The sequence below is a fragment of the Vanellus vanellus genome, assembly GCF_965231255.1.
Source record: "Vanellus vanellus genome assembly, chromosome: 1".
In the NCBI taxonomy this organism is placed as follows: domain Eukaryota; kingdom Metazoa; phylum Chordata; class Aves; order Charadriiformes; family Charadriidae; genus Vanellus; species Vanellus vanellus.
This window is the reverse complement of record NC_138905.1, coordinates 147,072,808-147,090,421: the sequence shown is the minus strand read 5'-3', so window position 1 is coordinate 147,090,421 and position 17,614 is coordinate 147,072,808. Positions and strand designations below refer to the sequence as shown.

The following is a 17,614-nucleotide window of genomic DNA, read 5'->3' as shown; positions in this document are numbered from 1 at the left end:
TTCTAGCAATCATTTCTAGCAATTACTGTAATATTAAGGAAACTTTAACCATTCTCCACAAGTCTCCAGTTATGTGCTAAGGAACATTAACATAGATTTACCACACAAGATACTTGACTTATACCAGTTTCTACACCAATTCATATTGCACATCAAGCTCAGTATGGAGAGGTACATCCCAATGGTTAGGATATTTTATTATTCATGTGCTGAGTCTGGCAAGAACAAACCAATACCCCATTTGGAAACAACACGCTCTTGGGAAATGAATGGCTGTGCTTTGAAACTCTGCCCTCAAACATTCCCAACACTAGACAGACATTATGGTAAAAGAAAAATGGGTCTGAACTAAAACATGATGTCTGAGGACAAGAGTTGTTGTATTTCAAGACAGACATAGATAAGTAACTCTTTAATGCTTCTGCTGCCTCCCATGCTTTGTGTTGTTTTTCTTTTTTCCTGTCAAATAATTTCTGAGATGTTTTGCAGAGCTCTCCAGAGCAGAGATTTGCATCATAGACAAGTCCTGTCCTCAGGCTTGTCATCATCAAAATGAACAAAGATGTCAGGACAAACTCGGTCTTATGCATCCACTTTTTCACCTGGATTCTATTCAGGTGCTAATTTTTCTCTCAAGAGTTTCATATAATTAAAAAACTTGATACTTAATCTAAACACTTAAGTGTTTCTCCAAAAGGATTTTTAATTGTAAAATGCTTTAGAATTGCTTATGTCCTTTCAGGATAGCCAGAGTTGGCAAGAGAACAAAATCACTTCTTCAAAGGAATGTAACATTTTATATAGACATGTCATTTATCCATTCCAAATGAAATTCCTCTCTGCTGTTAAAAATAAGTTTAAGTATTAGTTCATAACCATGTATAGAAAAAAAAAAAAACAACAATCCCAACAAAGACTGTAATTCAAGTAGTTGTTGGCAGACACTATAACTAGAAACTAATAAGCAAGTATACAGTGATGACACAGTCTTGCTTAAGCAATCTCTAAACCAGTTAACTATGGTAGAGAGAATAAGACAACTGTGAATCAGTTTCTCATCCAAATTATCTAAATTTCCATAACTCAAAAGGCCCACTGCTTCACATCACAAGATGCCTATGGTTAGATGTACTTGTCTATATTAGTACTTAGATGTACTTGTCTATCTTAGATATCTAGGCATTTAAGTAACCGAAGGTCTGTCTTCTCAAATACTGAAAAATTGTTTCTCACAGATTTCAGCGCAATGTTCAGCTTTTGGCACCTGTGGGTGAATTTACTTGTCTGCACATAGGTGACAGGCTTATTTTATGGTGGTCCAGGGAATGAACGTTTTGTTTTGTGTGTTCCAACTTAGATAAGAATATAGTAAGAATTCATCTGGGACTGCTCTTGACTGCAACTGATGATATGAAAACCTGGGGGAGTTGTAGTACTACATCTAAGTAAGCTTTCTTCACAACAAACTTAATGATCAAGCCTACTACTTTATCGCACAGGAAGAACTAGATGGATGGGGCATCAGTCCAGCTTTAAAACTAGCTTCCAAAACTGCTCTGTTAGGACAGCTATTAAAATCTAAACTAGAGCCATACCTGCTAGTTTATTTTTTTTCCTAAATATTAAGTTTAATCTTTTCTCCTTGGAGAGATTTAAAGAAATCAGAAAATCAACACTGTAATCAAACGAAAATATTAAAATACTTGTACATAAGAGGTTGAAGTAGCGTGTTTTTACAAGATTTTACATATTTTTAAAAGAAAAATCTGATTCATGTCAATAATTTGAATGACTTATTCAACAAACCTGTAGTTTATTGCCAGCCTCACATATTCAGCTCTATTATCCAGTGTAATATGGGTGTACTTGGAGCTCAACTGAATATCTTGACCACTTGCATTAGGCACAGTGAATGGGAGACTCATAGCTTCAAACTCTTCTGAAGTAGCTTCATTGTCTCGAATGTACATAAGTCCAGGAATAAAATCTTTATCAACCTTTTAAAAATAACAAGCTCGAGTTAAAGTCATTTTACTAGCACTATACAAGTGTCTCTCACATACCAAAAGCAGTGCATCACGTGTCATCTACCAAAAGCATTGTCAAATGTCTGACTATAACCCATCTAACTGAATTTCAAAGCCATAAAATGCCTCAGTATTTTACACAAGATTTCATTATGCTGGGACGTGGGAGGCTGCATGTGTTCTAGATTTCAATTATTTTGGGGAGCATTTGCCAAGAAACTGTATTATATAAGAAAATGTATTTAAAGCTTAAAAATTAAGTCCAGTGCTGGTTTTGGTACAAAAGGAATCCCCTTACTGACAAGTAAATGACTCAACACTTTTACAGTAAGTACATTTCTACATTACAGTATTTGAGAAGGAATTCTTTGTAAGGAAGACCTAACCCTTACTCCACATTTACTGAGCTGAGTAAACAGAAATTGAAAGTTTGTATGTGGGCACAAACTATTTTCAGTAGTAGTTTGAACCAATTTTCTTTTACTTCAAAAACAGTGTAGGCATGTGTTACTGCATCGGTTACTGCATCTTGGCACAACAGAAAGGTCTACTCGAAAGTAGGAGTTTGACCACAAACATTCCTCTAGTCGAACCCACGAGAAGATCTGAGAATGCTCTGGAACTCAAATACCTTATTTAACTACTTTTGAACAACTTAAATTTATAGTTTTAACAGTGAGTACAAGTCACCCTTATATACCTGCTCAAAATGTAAAAGGCCAATCAAAATACAAGTACACAGAAACACAATCAGTGGAGAAAAATTTCTGCTAGAGTCTGGTCGTCTTCTGTAAGTTATATCCTACTCAGAAAGTTCATACTTACCTCACTGAGATCAGCAATTGTTAGGTTCATTCCTGCAAGTTGTTTCCATACTGGCTCAGCCAGATTGAGGCTCAGAGGGCTACCAGTCCGGATAGCAATACCCAAAAGGACACCTGTAAGGTTAAACAGAATATTTTTTTTTTTTGTTGGATTCCTAATATTCTGATCATGTAATGTGAGCAGAATGTCACAATGTTGCTAAGAAATTACCAAGAAAACGAAACATGTTCATATGCAAGATTGACTTGGCAGCAGGATTTAAAAGGAAACAATCTCTGTTTGCTCCAGATTCATCTCTTCCATTTGGTGTCACAATTAACAGAGGGGTCAGCCCATTCTGAAGTTCCTCACACATTTCTGCTATTGATTCACTATAACCTCCACCGCAATCATCCACAGATTCACCTTGGAGAAGACAAAAAGGCTCAAAATTAAATGTTCTTTCAAAAATAAATTAAATATTAAAATAAACTGTATTTCCTTCCATGGGGATGATTAAGTAAACAGAAGTTTACTAAAAGCTACTCTGTTGTATCCATTCATATGAAAACCCTTTATGTTTTGCTTTACATTTGGTTATTTCCAGTTCACTGTACACGGTATTGTTTAGAAGATTACACAACATACCACAGTGTCAAAAATACTATTTTGCCAGAGTATAACTTACATTTTTGTGTTATACACTAATCAAAATCAAATAGAATAGACATAGAAAAAGCAAATGCAATTCCTAAGTGACATTTTAAAGTAGATATATTTTATATATCTTACATACAGCAAACAGAATGGCTCCTCAATCGAAATTAGTTTTCATCAAAAAGCTCAAAGTGATATGTGAATTGTGAAAACAACCTACCAGTAAAACCAGCTAGCCAGGATTATTTACCAACTCAGACAGCTGAAAAAACAGGTTTAGGCTTTGCAGAATGTTTGTTGTAAGCAAAAGAGCTGCCCCCAGAATCTGAGGACAATGACAGATACATTTCCACTAATCTTGAGGTTTTTCTATAAAACCATTTAAAAAGGTTTTTTTACTTGCTAACATTTTAAGCACCTTCCTCCGCCTACACACATACATTGTTTTCCTACATCCCTCCCTTCCTTCAGGTCCTCCAAAAAAGTAAATCTGAAGAAAACTGTAAAGTTAAGTGCAAAATAGGTAGGGGGTGAAGAATCCTCTTACCAACAAACTTGACTTTCCAAACACGATGAGGAAGCAGAAGGCTATCAGGACTAAAGGAACTCATTTTAGCACACATCTGTCCAAACACTGACTTTGTACCGTCAGGTCCAGCCAGTCCTCCTTTACTCCTAGAGCGTTTTACCTATTGAGTAAGCACATTATAAAAGTCACTGTAAGAACACATTTCAGTTGGCATCGCTGTGCAGATCAGACCATAAGAATAATGTTTATAAAATACTAATGTGTTCAGTGCAACATTTACAGAGGTCCACAATGTATCTTGTATGTATGTGACATACACAGAGGAAGAACCAAATTTCAAATTACAGCACTACAGCATTTTTCAGTATCACCTAACATCCATCCCTAGATATCACAGACTCCGATTACATATCCTGATCCTCTCCAGGAGAATGAAAGCACTTAATCTCAGGCTATTAAAAGCCCAGAACTATTTCAGAATCACATGACGGTTGAGGTCAGAAGGGACCTCTGGATGTCACCTGGTCCAAGCCCCCTGCTCAAGCAGGGCCACTTAGAGCCAGCTGCTCAGGACTATGTCCAGATGGCTTTCAAATACCTCCAAGGATAGAGACTCCACAGCCTCCCTGGGCAGCCTGTGCCAGTGCTCAGTCACTCTCACAGTGAAAGTGTTTCCTGATGTTTCAGTTTGTGCCCGTTGCCTCTGGTCCTGTCATTGGGCACCACTGAGCAGAGTCTGGCTCCCTCTTTCTTTGCACCCTCCCTTCAGGTATGCAAAAATATATATTAATGAGATTCCCCCTGAGCTTTCTCTTCTCCAGGCTGAACAGTCCCAGCTCTCTCAACCTATCCTCATAGAAGAGAGACTCCAGTCACTTAATCGTCTTTGCAGCCCTTCATTGAACTCCCTCCAGTATGTCCACGTCTCTTGTACTGGGGAACCCAGAACTGGACCCAGTGTTCCAGGTGTGGCCTCACCAGTGCTGAGTAGAGGGGAAAGATCACCTCCCTCAGCCTGCTGGCAACACTCCTCCTAATGCAGCCCAGGACACCCATTAACCTTCTTTGTGGCAAGGGCACGTTGATGGCTCATGTTCAACTCGGCGTCCACTGGGACTTGCAGGTTCTTTTCTGCAAAGCTGCTTTCCAGCTGGGTTACCCGCAGCATATATTGGTGCAGGGGGTTGTTCCTCTCCAGGTGCAGGACTTTGCACTTCACCTTGCTGAACTTCATGAGGTTCCTGACAGCCCATTTCTCCAGCATATCAAGGTCCCTCTGGATGGCAGCATGATCCTCTGGTGCATCAACCACTCCTCCCATTTTTGTATCCTCAGCAAACTTGCCAAGGGTACACTCTGCCTCATCATCTAGATCTTTAATGAAGATGTTGACCAGGACTGGACCCAGTATTGACCCCTGGAGTACACTGCTAGTTAATGGCCTCCAACTAGAATTCATGCCACTCATCACCACCCTCTGGACCCAGCTGTTCAGCCAGTTTTCAACCCATGTCACTGTCTGCTCATCCAGCCCATACTTTTTCAGCTTGTTTCTGATATAAAAGTAGGACATACCTAAACATTAAGGAGAAAGAGTTACTGGTTCCAGGATAGGCTGCACTGCAAGTTCTGCAACAGGTCCTATCTCTGTGACATAGCTGTTTAACTGTCAGCAATTACTACGTTTAACACCATCTATAAGCACTGCAAATTGCAGTGCCTCTGTAATGGAAGAAATTTTTCAACTACATGCTTGGATTGGCACAAACATGAAAAACAATATCTGGTCACCTAGATGCTTCTGCTACCTGTCCTCAACTGACCTGACAATGCTCAATGATTGTTCCAAGTAGTTTCTATGACCTGACATAGTTATAACTACTTGAGACAACCTTAATTCAAACACAGCAGACCACAATGATGATGATTATTTTTTTAAATGAAACTGAAAATTTGGAGGTTGATTAGGTCTTAGTAATTTTACTGTTAAAGCTGGCAAGATGCAAAAACAATAGATGTATTCATTGCAGCTAAACAGAATGATTCTTACCAGTTCAGCTGACAACCCTGTGGGCTTTCTTCCCTACATAAAGAATTTCACGTCCCCCTACCCACCAATATGTTACTTATCTTTAATTTCAAACAGTCCGTTGCTCATCTGTCTCTACTTAGCTTTGTATCTGTTCACCTTTAAAGGAAAATGGAAAGACAGAGGGGTACCAATGATAAAATTTATTTTAAAAAAAAAAGTTTTCTTCTCCTATTTCTGAAGAAGCAGCCAATGCCTTGGTAATTTCAGTTTCTCTGGATTGCAATCCACTTAGTTAATCATCCCATCTCTACTCATGCATTCAACTGTCAAGTCTGGGTAAGTTTTTTATACATAAGACAGACCAGAGGCTGTGCTGCTGGAAAGAAAACTGAATACATGTATTTCTTATATTCATTAATGATAATATATATATGCATCTATGATACTTACTAGGAGCCTCTAAAAATGAGTAAGCACTACCAAAAATATGTATGCGTATACACACTCAGAGTAATGTGGTTTTTAGGCACCTACAGAGAAAGTGTACTTTAAGATTTGATGAAGATCCATAAGAAATGGCATGCAAGGAAAATCCCACATATTTTGCTGCAAGAGATGAACGCAAAGTGGATAAGAAGACAAAAAGCATTTCATCAGTATAAAGAGAAAAAACATGGAAAGTAAACAGAAGGCTGGAGAAACCCAAGATTTTTTTTCCCCCCTTCGTGTTCTACAATTTATATTCTCAACCTGCCCTGACTGCAAAGGGACTCCTACAGTGCACGCAGCTCACCAATATCCATGAGACCATTCATTCAGAAATAACACAGACTCATCTCCTTAATCTGTATTTGGTCCCACTCCAAGGTACAGTGCATCTCAAAATCCAGTTGTTCTGATGCTGCATACTTCTGATGCTTTGAATAAAACATCCACCAGATTTCTTTCACATTTTATTGAAAGGCTGACGTACTCAAGTCCTCCTCACATGCAAGATGTTCTGTACCAACACAAGCTGGTTTTAATTCAACAGATTTCTAAGAAATTTGGATGCACAAGAAGTTTTAAATTGAGAAATCACCAAGTCTTCTCTTAAAAGGAGGAAAGTATGAGTAGGTCTGTGAAAGCAGTATTTAATTCATTGTTTTTTCAAACCTCAGACCTAAAATACAAATTAAGCAAGTGACAACAAAAAGGCAAGCAATCCTGGCTGAAGTGAATAGGATGGCATGGACACTTGCTATTATACATTTAAATTAGAATTTATTTACTAGCAACACAGACTTTTCATTTAATCTGATCATTTAGATGCAGGAATGGTTATAACTTGACTTTCAACAAAGCAATGTAAGAATGCCACAAAGGATTATTGGCATTTATGCCAGCACCTTAATATATCACTTGCTGACAAAGACAGATGCCCGTATTAAAATTTATTAGGTTATTAGCGAAGAGTAAAAGACCATCGAAAAACAGGAAAAATTCATCCAAATAAGTTTAGGCCATAATCCGCAACAGGTGTTTTAGCTTTTTATTGAAGAGGTCTAGAGCACAGCATTTTGCTCATGTTTCCAAATCATCCCCTTTAGAGACATAGTATGTATCTTGTAAAATCTACTTTACTCAATAAGGTCAGATATAACCCTCATCGAATTCATGCCTTATTAAACAAAGATTACGCAGTATCTCAAGTTTTTAAAATACAGTTCCAGCCTTCTTGCTGAAGAGATAACTCTTTAGCATAAAAAAAGTTAGTATACTGATTAGAGCCCAAGAACAATTTTCATAAAACAATCTGCCATCAGAAGATGTCAGCTTGTGGAAAATCAACTTTCCTTGGACCAGAGAGAAATGCAGCTGCTCAAAAGCAGCATACAGCAAAGTGTGGAAGAATCAAGTTCAAGAACTTGCCTCAAAGAATATCACTTATTGTAAGCAGAAGCACTGCAACAAAGGGGGAGAGGCACTCAAGTCAATCTGTAATCCGGTTAAAGCATTTCGAAGTGATGAAGACCAAAATTTAAGTTCTTTCTCTGACTCTGAAGAACAAAACTTTATATATGCCCCAAGCAGCCTGAGAGTACCCACTGAAATATTGGCCATCCCGTGGGATTCTGTTCAACCCACCAGAACCTGGGAGAAATGTAGTACATAAAGCCATGCACTCAGAGACTAATAAGTAAGTTTACAAAAAGATGACAGCTTATTATCTGGAATCAGCTAAAAAAAGAGAAATACACATACTGTTAACATAGAACACAGATCCGTGAAGAGAACAAACTCAATTCAAGGATATGTCATTAAATCAATCTCTAGAAAAGGTAGAGAAATATCAGTGTGAACATTACAAGAGCACAGACACAGTTCCACCTGTACCTCGAGGTTTCAGTTAACTATGCTCAAACTGAAATGCTACAGAAAGAAATACAGTATAGAAAGATGAAGAATAGAGAAAGACTATTCTACACAAGCAGACAAAAAAAGCTTAGCCTGATCAGTGCAGGGAAATGAAGACTGTGATGAAATGAGTGTTCTTTAAAAGCACATTTGATAAGGGAGAAGACAATAAGCAGGAAGGAGAATTGTTACTTGAACTGAATTATAACACTTGCAAAATAGCAAATAATTAATTCATTGATATGCTGTTCCTACTTTAAGATCAGATAATTTTTAATCATCACACTAGTGAGATTTCTGTAATCCACATTTAATAAGGAGACCTAGACAAGAGGAAGATACTATTCTTAAAGTGGTATTTCATATATCCGTAAGCGCGACATTCCTCCCGTGACAGCAGAGAACACTGAACCAGGAGATCCTTTGTCTACTTTCAGGAATGTAATATTGCATTCTCCTTAGTAAATGAAATTTGTTTCCCTTTTAAAAGGAGGAAATTCCTTTCAACTGCTGTGATAATATCCTTCATTTAAAGGCAAGACATGATTTAACAGCATTATGAATGTGTCTGCCTATAGGTCATAACACACCATCCATTTGACACCACATGACCTTCAACGGTACTTAAACACTAGCTAAATCTGATCAGCTAGTAAGAGGGTCAGTAAGTACACGAGCACTGTAGCACTGTCTAGACATGTAACTGTTAGTTTGCTTTCTGGCTCAGTCTTCAACTACTTCTATTACACTTTTCCAGAAAAAGGCCCAGGTGCTGTTTTTGGAACATTTCACTTAACGACCATTCCCAAAAAGTAATATGGATAAAACTGCATCAAGTCTGGTTTCTTCTGCTCTATGCAGTCCTTCAACAGTGCCAAGCTTCACCTTAAAGCACAAAACATCTACCCTCAATTTTATGCTACAGAAATACCAGGCTGGCACTTGGGCGAGTTGCAGTACAGCCATCACATTGTATTTCACATACCTTGAGCAAGAAAACTACATAAAACTATGGTGTCCTACAATGAAAAGGCTCCCAACAGGCCAAGTAGTATGACCCAAAGGCCAAGTAGTATGTAAGGTGAATGTGATCTACTCTAAATTAATCTAGTCCATGTGAAACTTGACCTCAGGACAAGGGAATGGTATTTGGCTTGCTTTTACACCACAAGTTAGACAACTGTTATATCCAGTTCTGGTACTTCCAAAGAAATACTGAACAACAAGGTAAGCTGAGGGAACATTTTAAAAAACAAGTCAGTATTTGGAAAACAACTTTAATTTAAAAAATTATCTGTTTATTTTATACAAAGGAAAATGATGAAGTGAATTGACTGTACCATATAATATATAAACTGTAAGAAGAGCCTTCTGAAATCAAAGGGACCTTAAAGCCCAGCTGCAGTTGAACTAACAACTGCAAATAAGATGAAAATTCTTAACATTGACAATTTGAGTTTGAGACTATATAAAGTGGCTTTGAATCTTCAATTAAATATTGGATTAATTAAATTAAAGGATCAAACAGTTTAAGAATCCACATTTTCATTCTCTGCAAAAGTAAACTCAAGAAATCGTGACCCGTACTTGGTACTACGTAATCAGGCCAGAATATGAACATGGTCTTTTTTAGCCTTCACTTGCTAAATCTAGGACACACTTGTGTTACAGCAGTATTTCATTTCCTCCACAAGCTATGAATAAGGGAGGTCCTGCAGCTACCAGCTCTTTTCTAGATTTCAAGACAGATTCAAGTAATGAACTGGAATACAAGAGAAAGCCTACCTTTATTAATTAACTCAACAGTAGAAGGACAACATTAGGAAATGAGCCCAAAACCTACTCACTGGTTTCCTGCCTAAAGATAAATGCTTGCACTGGTTTATTAGACTTTCTGAATTCACACACATACAAAAAAAAGTTACAAGAAAATCTGTGGCACTGTCTTCAGCTTCAACTTCCCAAATAATAAACTAAAACACCACATTTTAATCACGTAACATTACCACAAGAAATTAAGTGCCCATAGAAAACGGCAAAGAAGCAGAAAGAGGGTCCAGCCACAACAGGATGTACTTCTGTTCACTAAGATAAAACTAATTAGTCAAAATTTTCACAATTTCTGCATTCTAATCTTACAAAGAATAAGTTTTCTTACTTTTTACAATATAAAAAAAAAAAAAAAAAAAAGAAAACCACCAGTAAAGGAAAGAAATGTATGAGGACTCTGTAAGAGTCCATTTAAATGAAAACAATGTTTTACTATTTTATGTTACAGAAATATCTATGGAAAAAGACATATCTGGCCTAAGGCACAACATTACATTTTCTAACGTCAATGATAAGGAAAAAAAGCCCCTTTGTATCAAACAGTTCTGCAATCAATATGATCACATGTGATGTACAGCACAGGACAAGAGTTTATCATCAGCCTGATTTTTCATTATATTCAAGTGCTTTTTTTTTTATTGCCTTTTTTTTCCCTTCATGTCCTCTGTTAAGAAAGCAACAGCTGAATAATTCATGTGACCATTTGGAAAGGTAAGTAAGAATCACTACTCTCCTAAATTATCTAATGTAGTGAGTTTTGAAAAAGCTGTCCTTTGTCAAGCAGGACATACTTTGCTCATTAGAGTTTAAATCATCCACTTAATATTTCAACAAGTGTGTGCATGTGTCCCCTCCCCCCCAAAACCAACTACAGCGTGGATGAAAACATACCGAAAAGAAAATAAGCAGTCCTTGCTGCATTCACTACTTCATCGTTTGATTCCCTGATAAAAATTCGACTCTTCAGTACTCACACACCAAACAGCTGAACCAAAGGGACTTGATAAATGTATAGCACTGTGGGTTAAACATACAGGTAATAAAATTAAAACTTCAGATTAAGATACCTGTATTCTGTTAAGCTCTACGACTGGCCCATGCTGACGATCTCTCACCATAGTTGCTTGCACAACTTTTCTGAAAGCTGCCTCCTAAAAAAGGAAAATACAAAAAATTAAAATAGTGGCAAAACTGCAATCAAATAAGCAAGCTGCACGTATTTCTCAGATAAACACATACTTGGTTCAACTTAGGGGAAAAAAATAAAGACTCTTCAGTAGAATAGAGAAACTGATCCTGCAGTACTATCCTTCAGCAATTTCCTTCTGAGTACCTCACAAAACACTACAAAAGGCATAACACCTCTGAGTATTTCTTTAGAAGAAATGGAAATAAGCACCAAATACTTTTGAAATACAAAAAAAAAAAACAAAAGCAACTGGAGATAGAGCTGTGAGATGTTAGTGAAGGAACACATTATTTGTGCTAATACAGTTGAAGCCTGAAACAGTCGGGACACTAAAAAAAGTAAAGAAGAAAGTCTTCTCTATCACTTAAAACCACAGATTAAAAGGTTGTACTGCACCCAGACTCAGTTACTGCTAAGCAGCCTGCTGAGTGCAGGTATAAATTAGTTTATACCAGAATAATATATGCATATGGAGAATAATTAATGTCAGAGAAAAACAATCAAAAAAGCCAAAGACAAGATCATCTTGCTATGGAAGGCAACAAATAAAAATAAACTTTTTATGCAAATTCAAATATCTGAGGTTCTCTCGCTAAATATTTGGATCGAATCTTACACTGTCAGTTTCAAGCAAGTTTTAAAAAAAAATTTTAAGTCTTTACAATCTCTGAAGGTATGCCCGACAAAAATCTAGATATGAATATGGCATTGCAACTTCTGGTGTCTCTGTTGAATGCTTCTGACATGAAATATGCCTGATATGACATTTTATCTTATATCTTAAGCCTTTCTGTAACTGTTTTGCAGACTCTTAAAGTAAATTATGTTGAATGTGCCTCCTGCACATCCATTCCTATACTTAACACTATATACCTAAAGACTCCCTATTAATAGCACTAAAATTTAAAAGGGTCATGAACAGAATAGCTAGGATTTCCCTTCCCTTTTTTCCAATTTAGGTTTTGATGAAAAATGTGTGGTCTTCTCATGGTCTGCACAGCACATATTCTGCTGGATTGCTCTACTACACAATATTATCAGAGTCTAGAGAAAGAGACCTTAAGACAATACATACTAAGGAGTCTAGTTATGGACCATGTGTCTTATTTAAGGACATAAAACAGCAACAGCACTGCAGAGGGAAACTTAACTGCTTCTCTTTTCAAACCTCCCAGTAGATTTTGTCTGTTTATATAAGGTTATCATTTTTTGTTAGGCAAGTTACTATGACAGTGAGAAAATTCAGATCCAAAACTGATGATCATACTGAAGGCACATTATGTTTTTAAAGGCTTTCCATATCTGAAGTTCTGAATAACTGTTGTAGCCTTCAAGCATTCTAATTATCTAGATTTTCTCATGACTGACTTTACTTACAACTATAAAAATCCACTGTCTTTACTGATTTGAGATTGAACTCCTAGGTGGTCTGTCTTTACTTTTAGCCCAGTCTAAAACAAGTTTGTACCTGCACAGAGCTTTGGATCAACTAGTGTAACACCTGATTGTGACAAGTGAAATAAAAAAAGCAGATAATGACCATTTCATACCTTTCTTACATTTTTTTTCTACGATAGCATCTACTGAATACTCTAGAAGAATTCAGCTATACTGGAAACTAAAGATTTACAGTGTAAAGTTATTTTTAAGATCAACACACAACAAGACTATGATGAAGAACCGAGGAAAACATAATAAAAAAACACATTCACAAATAAAGAAGTTTGTGTGATCAGAATGCAAATATTTGACATAGAACTATGTATCTCAATTTGTTCTGTAAGTTGTATTTTCTTCAGAAACAGTTTAAACAGTATGTTTCACTTACAGTTACGAATCACTCCCTTAAAAACATTCTGATAAATACCTTTCCCTGTGATATCAGTATTCCCCGTAACGTGTCAAACCCAACTGAGGGTCCTTGGCCAGTTTCATCAAGTCTTCCTTCAAGATCAAACATTGGAATGCAAGGACAGAAGAGTTCAGAAATGTGATGCAACAGCAGAAGCCTATTTCTCAATGAAATGATGGGAATTTCCTGCAGATGGTTATACTCCATAGGAACCTATGATAAAGCAATGATACCCAAATGTCATTTAGAATTATTATATACTTTATTTTAATTAACAGAACAACAATTTGTAAGATTTGTGTTAGAAATTCAGTTTTTTGCTTATTCACAGTAAGAACTTAATACACAGAGACCAGTTGTTTATAAAAGATACTAAGTATCCATCTAAACTGAAACAATTATTAGAAACATGACAGTTAGACTACTCTTGCTATTCCATATTTTACAATAATATTTTACAGGCATTATAGCTGAAAGACAGAATATTCAAAAAACAATCTTCTCAATGTAAAGCAAGCAATAAAGAACTCCTTCAGAAGGCATATGATTTTCATAGCTGGAATACAGAATTAAAATTCCTGCCAATTTGCAAACCCAGTTACTATTCTGCATTGGATTAACAACTGAATGAAGAGTCTTTCTCACCTCAGAAAACTGGAATCTTTCTTTGGAAATACGGAAGTAAAACAAAGTAACTGGCTCAAACTTGAAGTCAAATCAAAGCACACTGCGCTTATGCAGGGATTTAGAAAGGAAATACGTCTACTGAGAGATCTGCAATAAGCATACCAAGTATGTCTAAAATCTGAATGCAGTAAGTCAAAAATATTACCTGTGTTGGGAGCTTGCCAGCATTAGCAGGTTTACTGGTTGACCAAGCTAAAGTATGTGCCGAGCCACAGGCTACTCTGTTGATCTTTTTACCCTGAAGTGCTGCAACCAAGCGTGGTCTTTGGATGGCATTAGTTGTCCCATCTCCAAGCTGCCCTTCATCATTATCTCCCCATGTATACACTTCCCCTAAACCAATAAAAATAATTAATTGTTCTGAAGCTAAGATAGAAGCAATTACAAATCATTTAACCGAATGAGGCCTTGGACTGTAATCAAGATTTCTAGGACTGATGGCCATCCTGAAATCCACTATCTAGCACAGACAAATCTTGAATGACATGGTTAGGTCCACGGTCTCCGTAGAGCAGCTAGTATAAGATGCATTTATTTCCTCATAGTTTGTGTAACTTAAATGTTCTGTTCCAGAAGAGGAGGAAATGGTGAAGGAGAATAACAACATATACACCAGAAACAGGCAGTATTTGATATTTCATAGCAGAAAAAAAAAAAGATATTAAAAAATAATTAGAAAAGGCTTAACATTTTGTATGAGACAAAGGAGAAGACCCTATAATAGGTTGCATTACCAAAAAGGACATTAAAATGAGCACTTACTGTTGCAAAATAATTGGAGAGTACTTTTAAAATAGCAACCTCCTTTCTGAGCATTCCTTTTCTGCAGTTATATCCTATTTCACTAGGGCCTATAAAACACTCAGTTATTGTGCAGACTTGTTAATTAAATGTGGGAGCAAGTCTGCTACAAAGAGCATTCAGTATCTCAACCTGCTCTGTGAGAAGCATTATTGTTTGTGCTGTGCTTCATTTAGCAAGTTAAACACCTCAGCAGGCTCAGAAGATGCTGTAAAAAAAAAAAAAGCCCAATCCATTCATTCTACTGCTTGACCAAACTGCAATTACTTTTAGAGCTCTATATTTTTCTTTGACCGTCAGCATGTATGAACTTACACTTTATTTTTTATTAATTAAAAACCTTCAGTTAGTTTTATGTGATCATTTTAAAATCAACGACATGCTTGTTGCTCACAAAATACGCAACATCTGCAAACTAAAAATATGTCTGTGACATAGAGGACCAGCATTTTTAACAAGGACAACCTCCCAACAGCTGACTGAAAAATAAAGTTTTGGTTTTTTCAAATTCAGTATTGAGAACTAAAGAAGTTATTTGATTTTTATACCATCTTCAGTGCAGCAAACACAGTGCAAAGACCCAGTAGCAATTGCAATGACTTTCTTTCCTTGCAGTCCCTGCACTTGTCGTGGTCTTCTAACATGGTCATCGGATCCATGGCCTAACCGATGATAATCTCCTTTGCCCCTGCACAGAGAAGGTAAAACATTACAAAACTGTGTTTTAATTATGGAAAAAACAGAATGCTAGACTGTGTCTGATATTTGGCCTATAGATGTATTTAAAACCAGTCCAATTCCAAAACATTCTCCAAATATTCAACATTAATCATCCCTAGCTCATACGACATGGATGCGATTCTGCTGATACAATAAAAAATTCTTCTCCGATGTGCTGTTCCTATCTATTCTGTGTAGCTCTTTTTACCACTTTTGCAGGGGGTTGTTTGGTTATTCCCCTCTTAAAAGGGTGAAGTATTGGAAGCATTCATCTGCAAAACCAGTATGTTTACTGACCTCAGAGACTGGAACTTTGTAGTTTAAGGATATCTCTAACGTCATACAAACAAGGGGGCAGAAGGATGTTGGGAAGGTATTTTCTTTAGTCTTTTTGAACACTTAAGTCTGGTAGTTTAAACTACAAAATTTGGAATGGCAGGGGAAGACAAAAACAATGAACTAAAATCAAATTCTCAGACTACAGCAACCACAAGCTAGACGCAATTTTGATAATATATGAGAATGTTATTTATGTTATCATCTTCCACCCTACATGACACTTCAGTCTTATACTTCTAGTGACCTCTCTGGAACTTCTGCATCTTGCAGTCATCAATGCCTGCAATGACAACTGTGTGCTTAGGTCTCCAAGACAAAACACTTTGATTTTTCATCCCCACAGCACTATAAAATGTTCCCCAAAGTGGTAGATTTTGTTACTAATCAAGACAGAGGAAGTCAAAACGGATTTTGATACAGGGAAAAATCAAAACAGTGAAGGCAGTGTAACACTAATACCTGTTGCAGACAGGGTTACATTTAACACTGTCTAACTAATACAAAATACTAACCACGTATATACTGCTCCAGATTTGGTAAGAGCCACAGAAAATTGTGATCCGCATTCTACTTTAACCACTCCAAGGCCTGTGAGGGAATCAATCTAGGAAAAGAATATAAAATGAAATCAAAGTTAATTAAGGAGGCTATAGTTTCCTAGTCTGCGCTATCTTAAGCAAAATATAACATGCAAGTGTGTGTCTATATGCGTATTTATAAGCTAAAATGTGTATGTAGATTATTTGGCAGAATTCTGCTCCTTTCATCTTTCTACTTACTACTTAAACATTAAAAAGAAGCTCAGATTTGGCAAGCTTTTGAAGATTGTCTCTAGTATGTTTTGTCAATAGTTACTCGGCAATTGATCCTTAGTGGAAATGGTAAGGCTCTGTCTCCAAATACTCAACGTTAATCATCCGTAGCTCGTGTGACACGGATGTGATTCTGTTGACATAGTAAAAATATTTAGACCTCCAGTACGGTCTTCCTATTTATTCTGTGCAGGTCCTTATGACACTTTACCATCAATCCTATGGGACTGATGATTGATGAAATATAAACAAGCTATTTTCATATTGTGTTACATCATGCAATAAAAAACTGTTATTTGGGACAGGCTGGTAGACTTTGTCCATTTGGAAACAAAATGGGGACACCTGTATCCCGGTAATAAAGTGTGATCCTAGACTAAGACTCTAAAATCCACTGCGCATAGGTATACAGTATCACAGTATCACAGTATGCTAGGGATTGGAAGGGACCTCAAAAGATCATCTAGTCCAATCCCCCTGTCGGAGCAGGAACACCTAGATGAGGTTGCACAGGAAGGTGTCCAGGAGAGTTTTGAATGTCTCCAGAGAAGGAGAATCCACAACCTACCTGGGCAGCCTGTTCCAGTGCTCTGTCACCCTCACTGAGAAGAAGTTTCTTCTCAAATTTAAGTGGAACCTCTTGTGTTCCAGCTTGAATCCATTACCCCTTGTCCTATCATTGGTCGCTACTGAGAAGAGCCTCAGTGACACATACACAGTGACCCTCACAAATATTTCTCAAACACAAACAACATTCATATTCATAACAAGTGCTGTAATTCAAATTAGATGGCTACATGGATTTCATTTGTAACATACGAAGAAATTCCAAGTCAACCATGCATTCACGTGAAAGGTGTAATTTAACATAAGATTACTTTTTAATCAATTGATACCCCTTTCTGGAATGAGGTTATGACTTCAGCAGTATTATAGAA

General features: G+C 36.9%; 1 protein-coding gene across 3 annotated transcripts in view; it reads right to left on the bottom strand.

Annotated features, from left to right (window-relative positions):
* The window catches only part of HERC2 (HECT and RLD domain containing E3 ubiquitin protein ligase 2), a 120,784-nt gene that overhangs the window by 3,172 nt on the left and 99,998 nt on the right, over positions 1–17,614 (bottom strand). For all 3 annotated transcript variants that reach the window (XM_082498302.1, XM_082498301.1, XM_082498300.1), the window contains 9 exons: positions 16,377–16,468; positions 15,354–15,493; positions 14,150–14,337; positions 13,333–13,530; positions 11,344–11,427; positions 4,036–4,177; positions 3,063–3,257; positions 2,853–2,965; positions 1,807–1,997 (listed from right to left, as the gene is read on the bottom strand). In XM_082498302.1, coding sequence (XP_082354428.1) covers positions 1,807–1,997; positions 2,853–2,965; positions 3,063–3,257; positions 4,036–4,177; positions 11,344–11,427; positions 13,333–13,530; positions 14,150–14,337; positions 15,354–15,493; positions 16,377–16,468 — 1,343 coding nt within the window. The remainder of the gene's footprint in view (positions 1–1,806; positions 1,998–2,852; positions 2,966–3,062; positions 3,258–4,035; positions 4,178–11,343; positions 11,428–13,332; positions 13,531–14,149; positions 14,338–15,353; positions 15,494–16,376; positions 16,469–17,614) is intronic.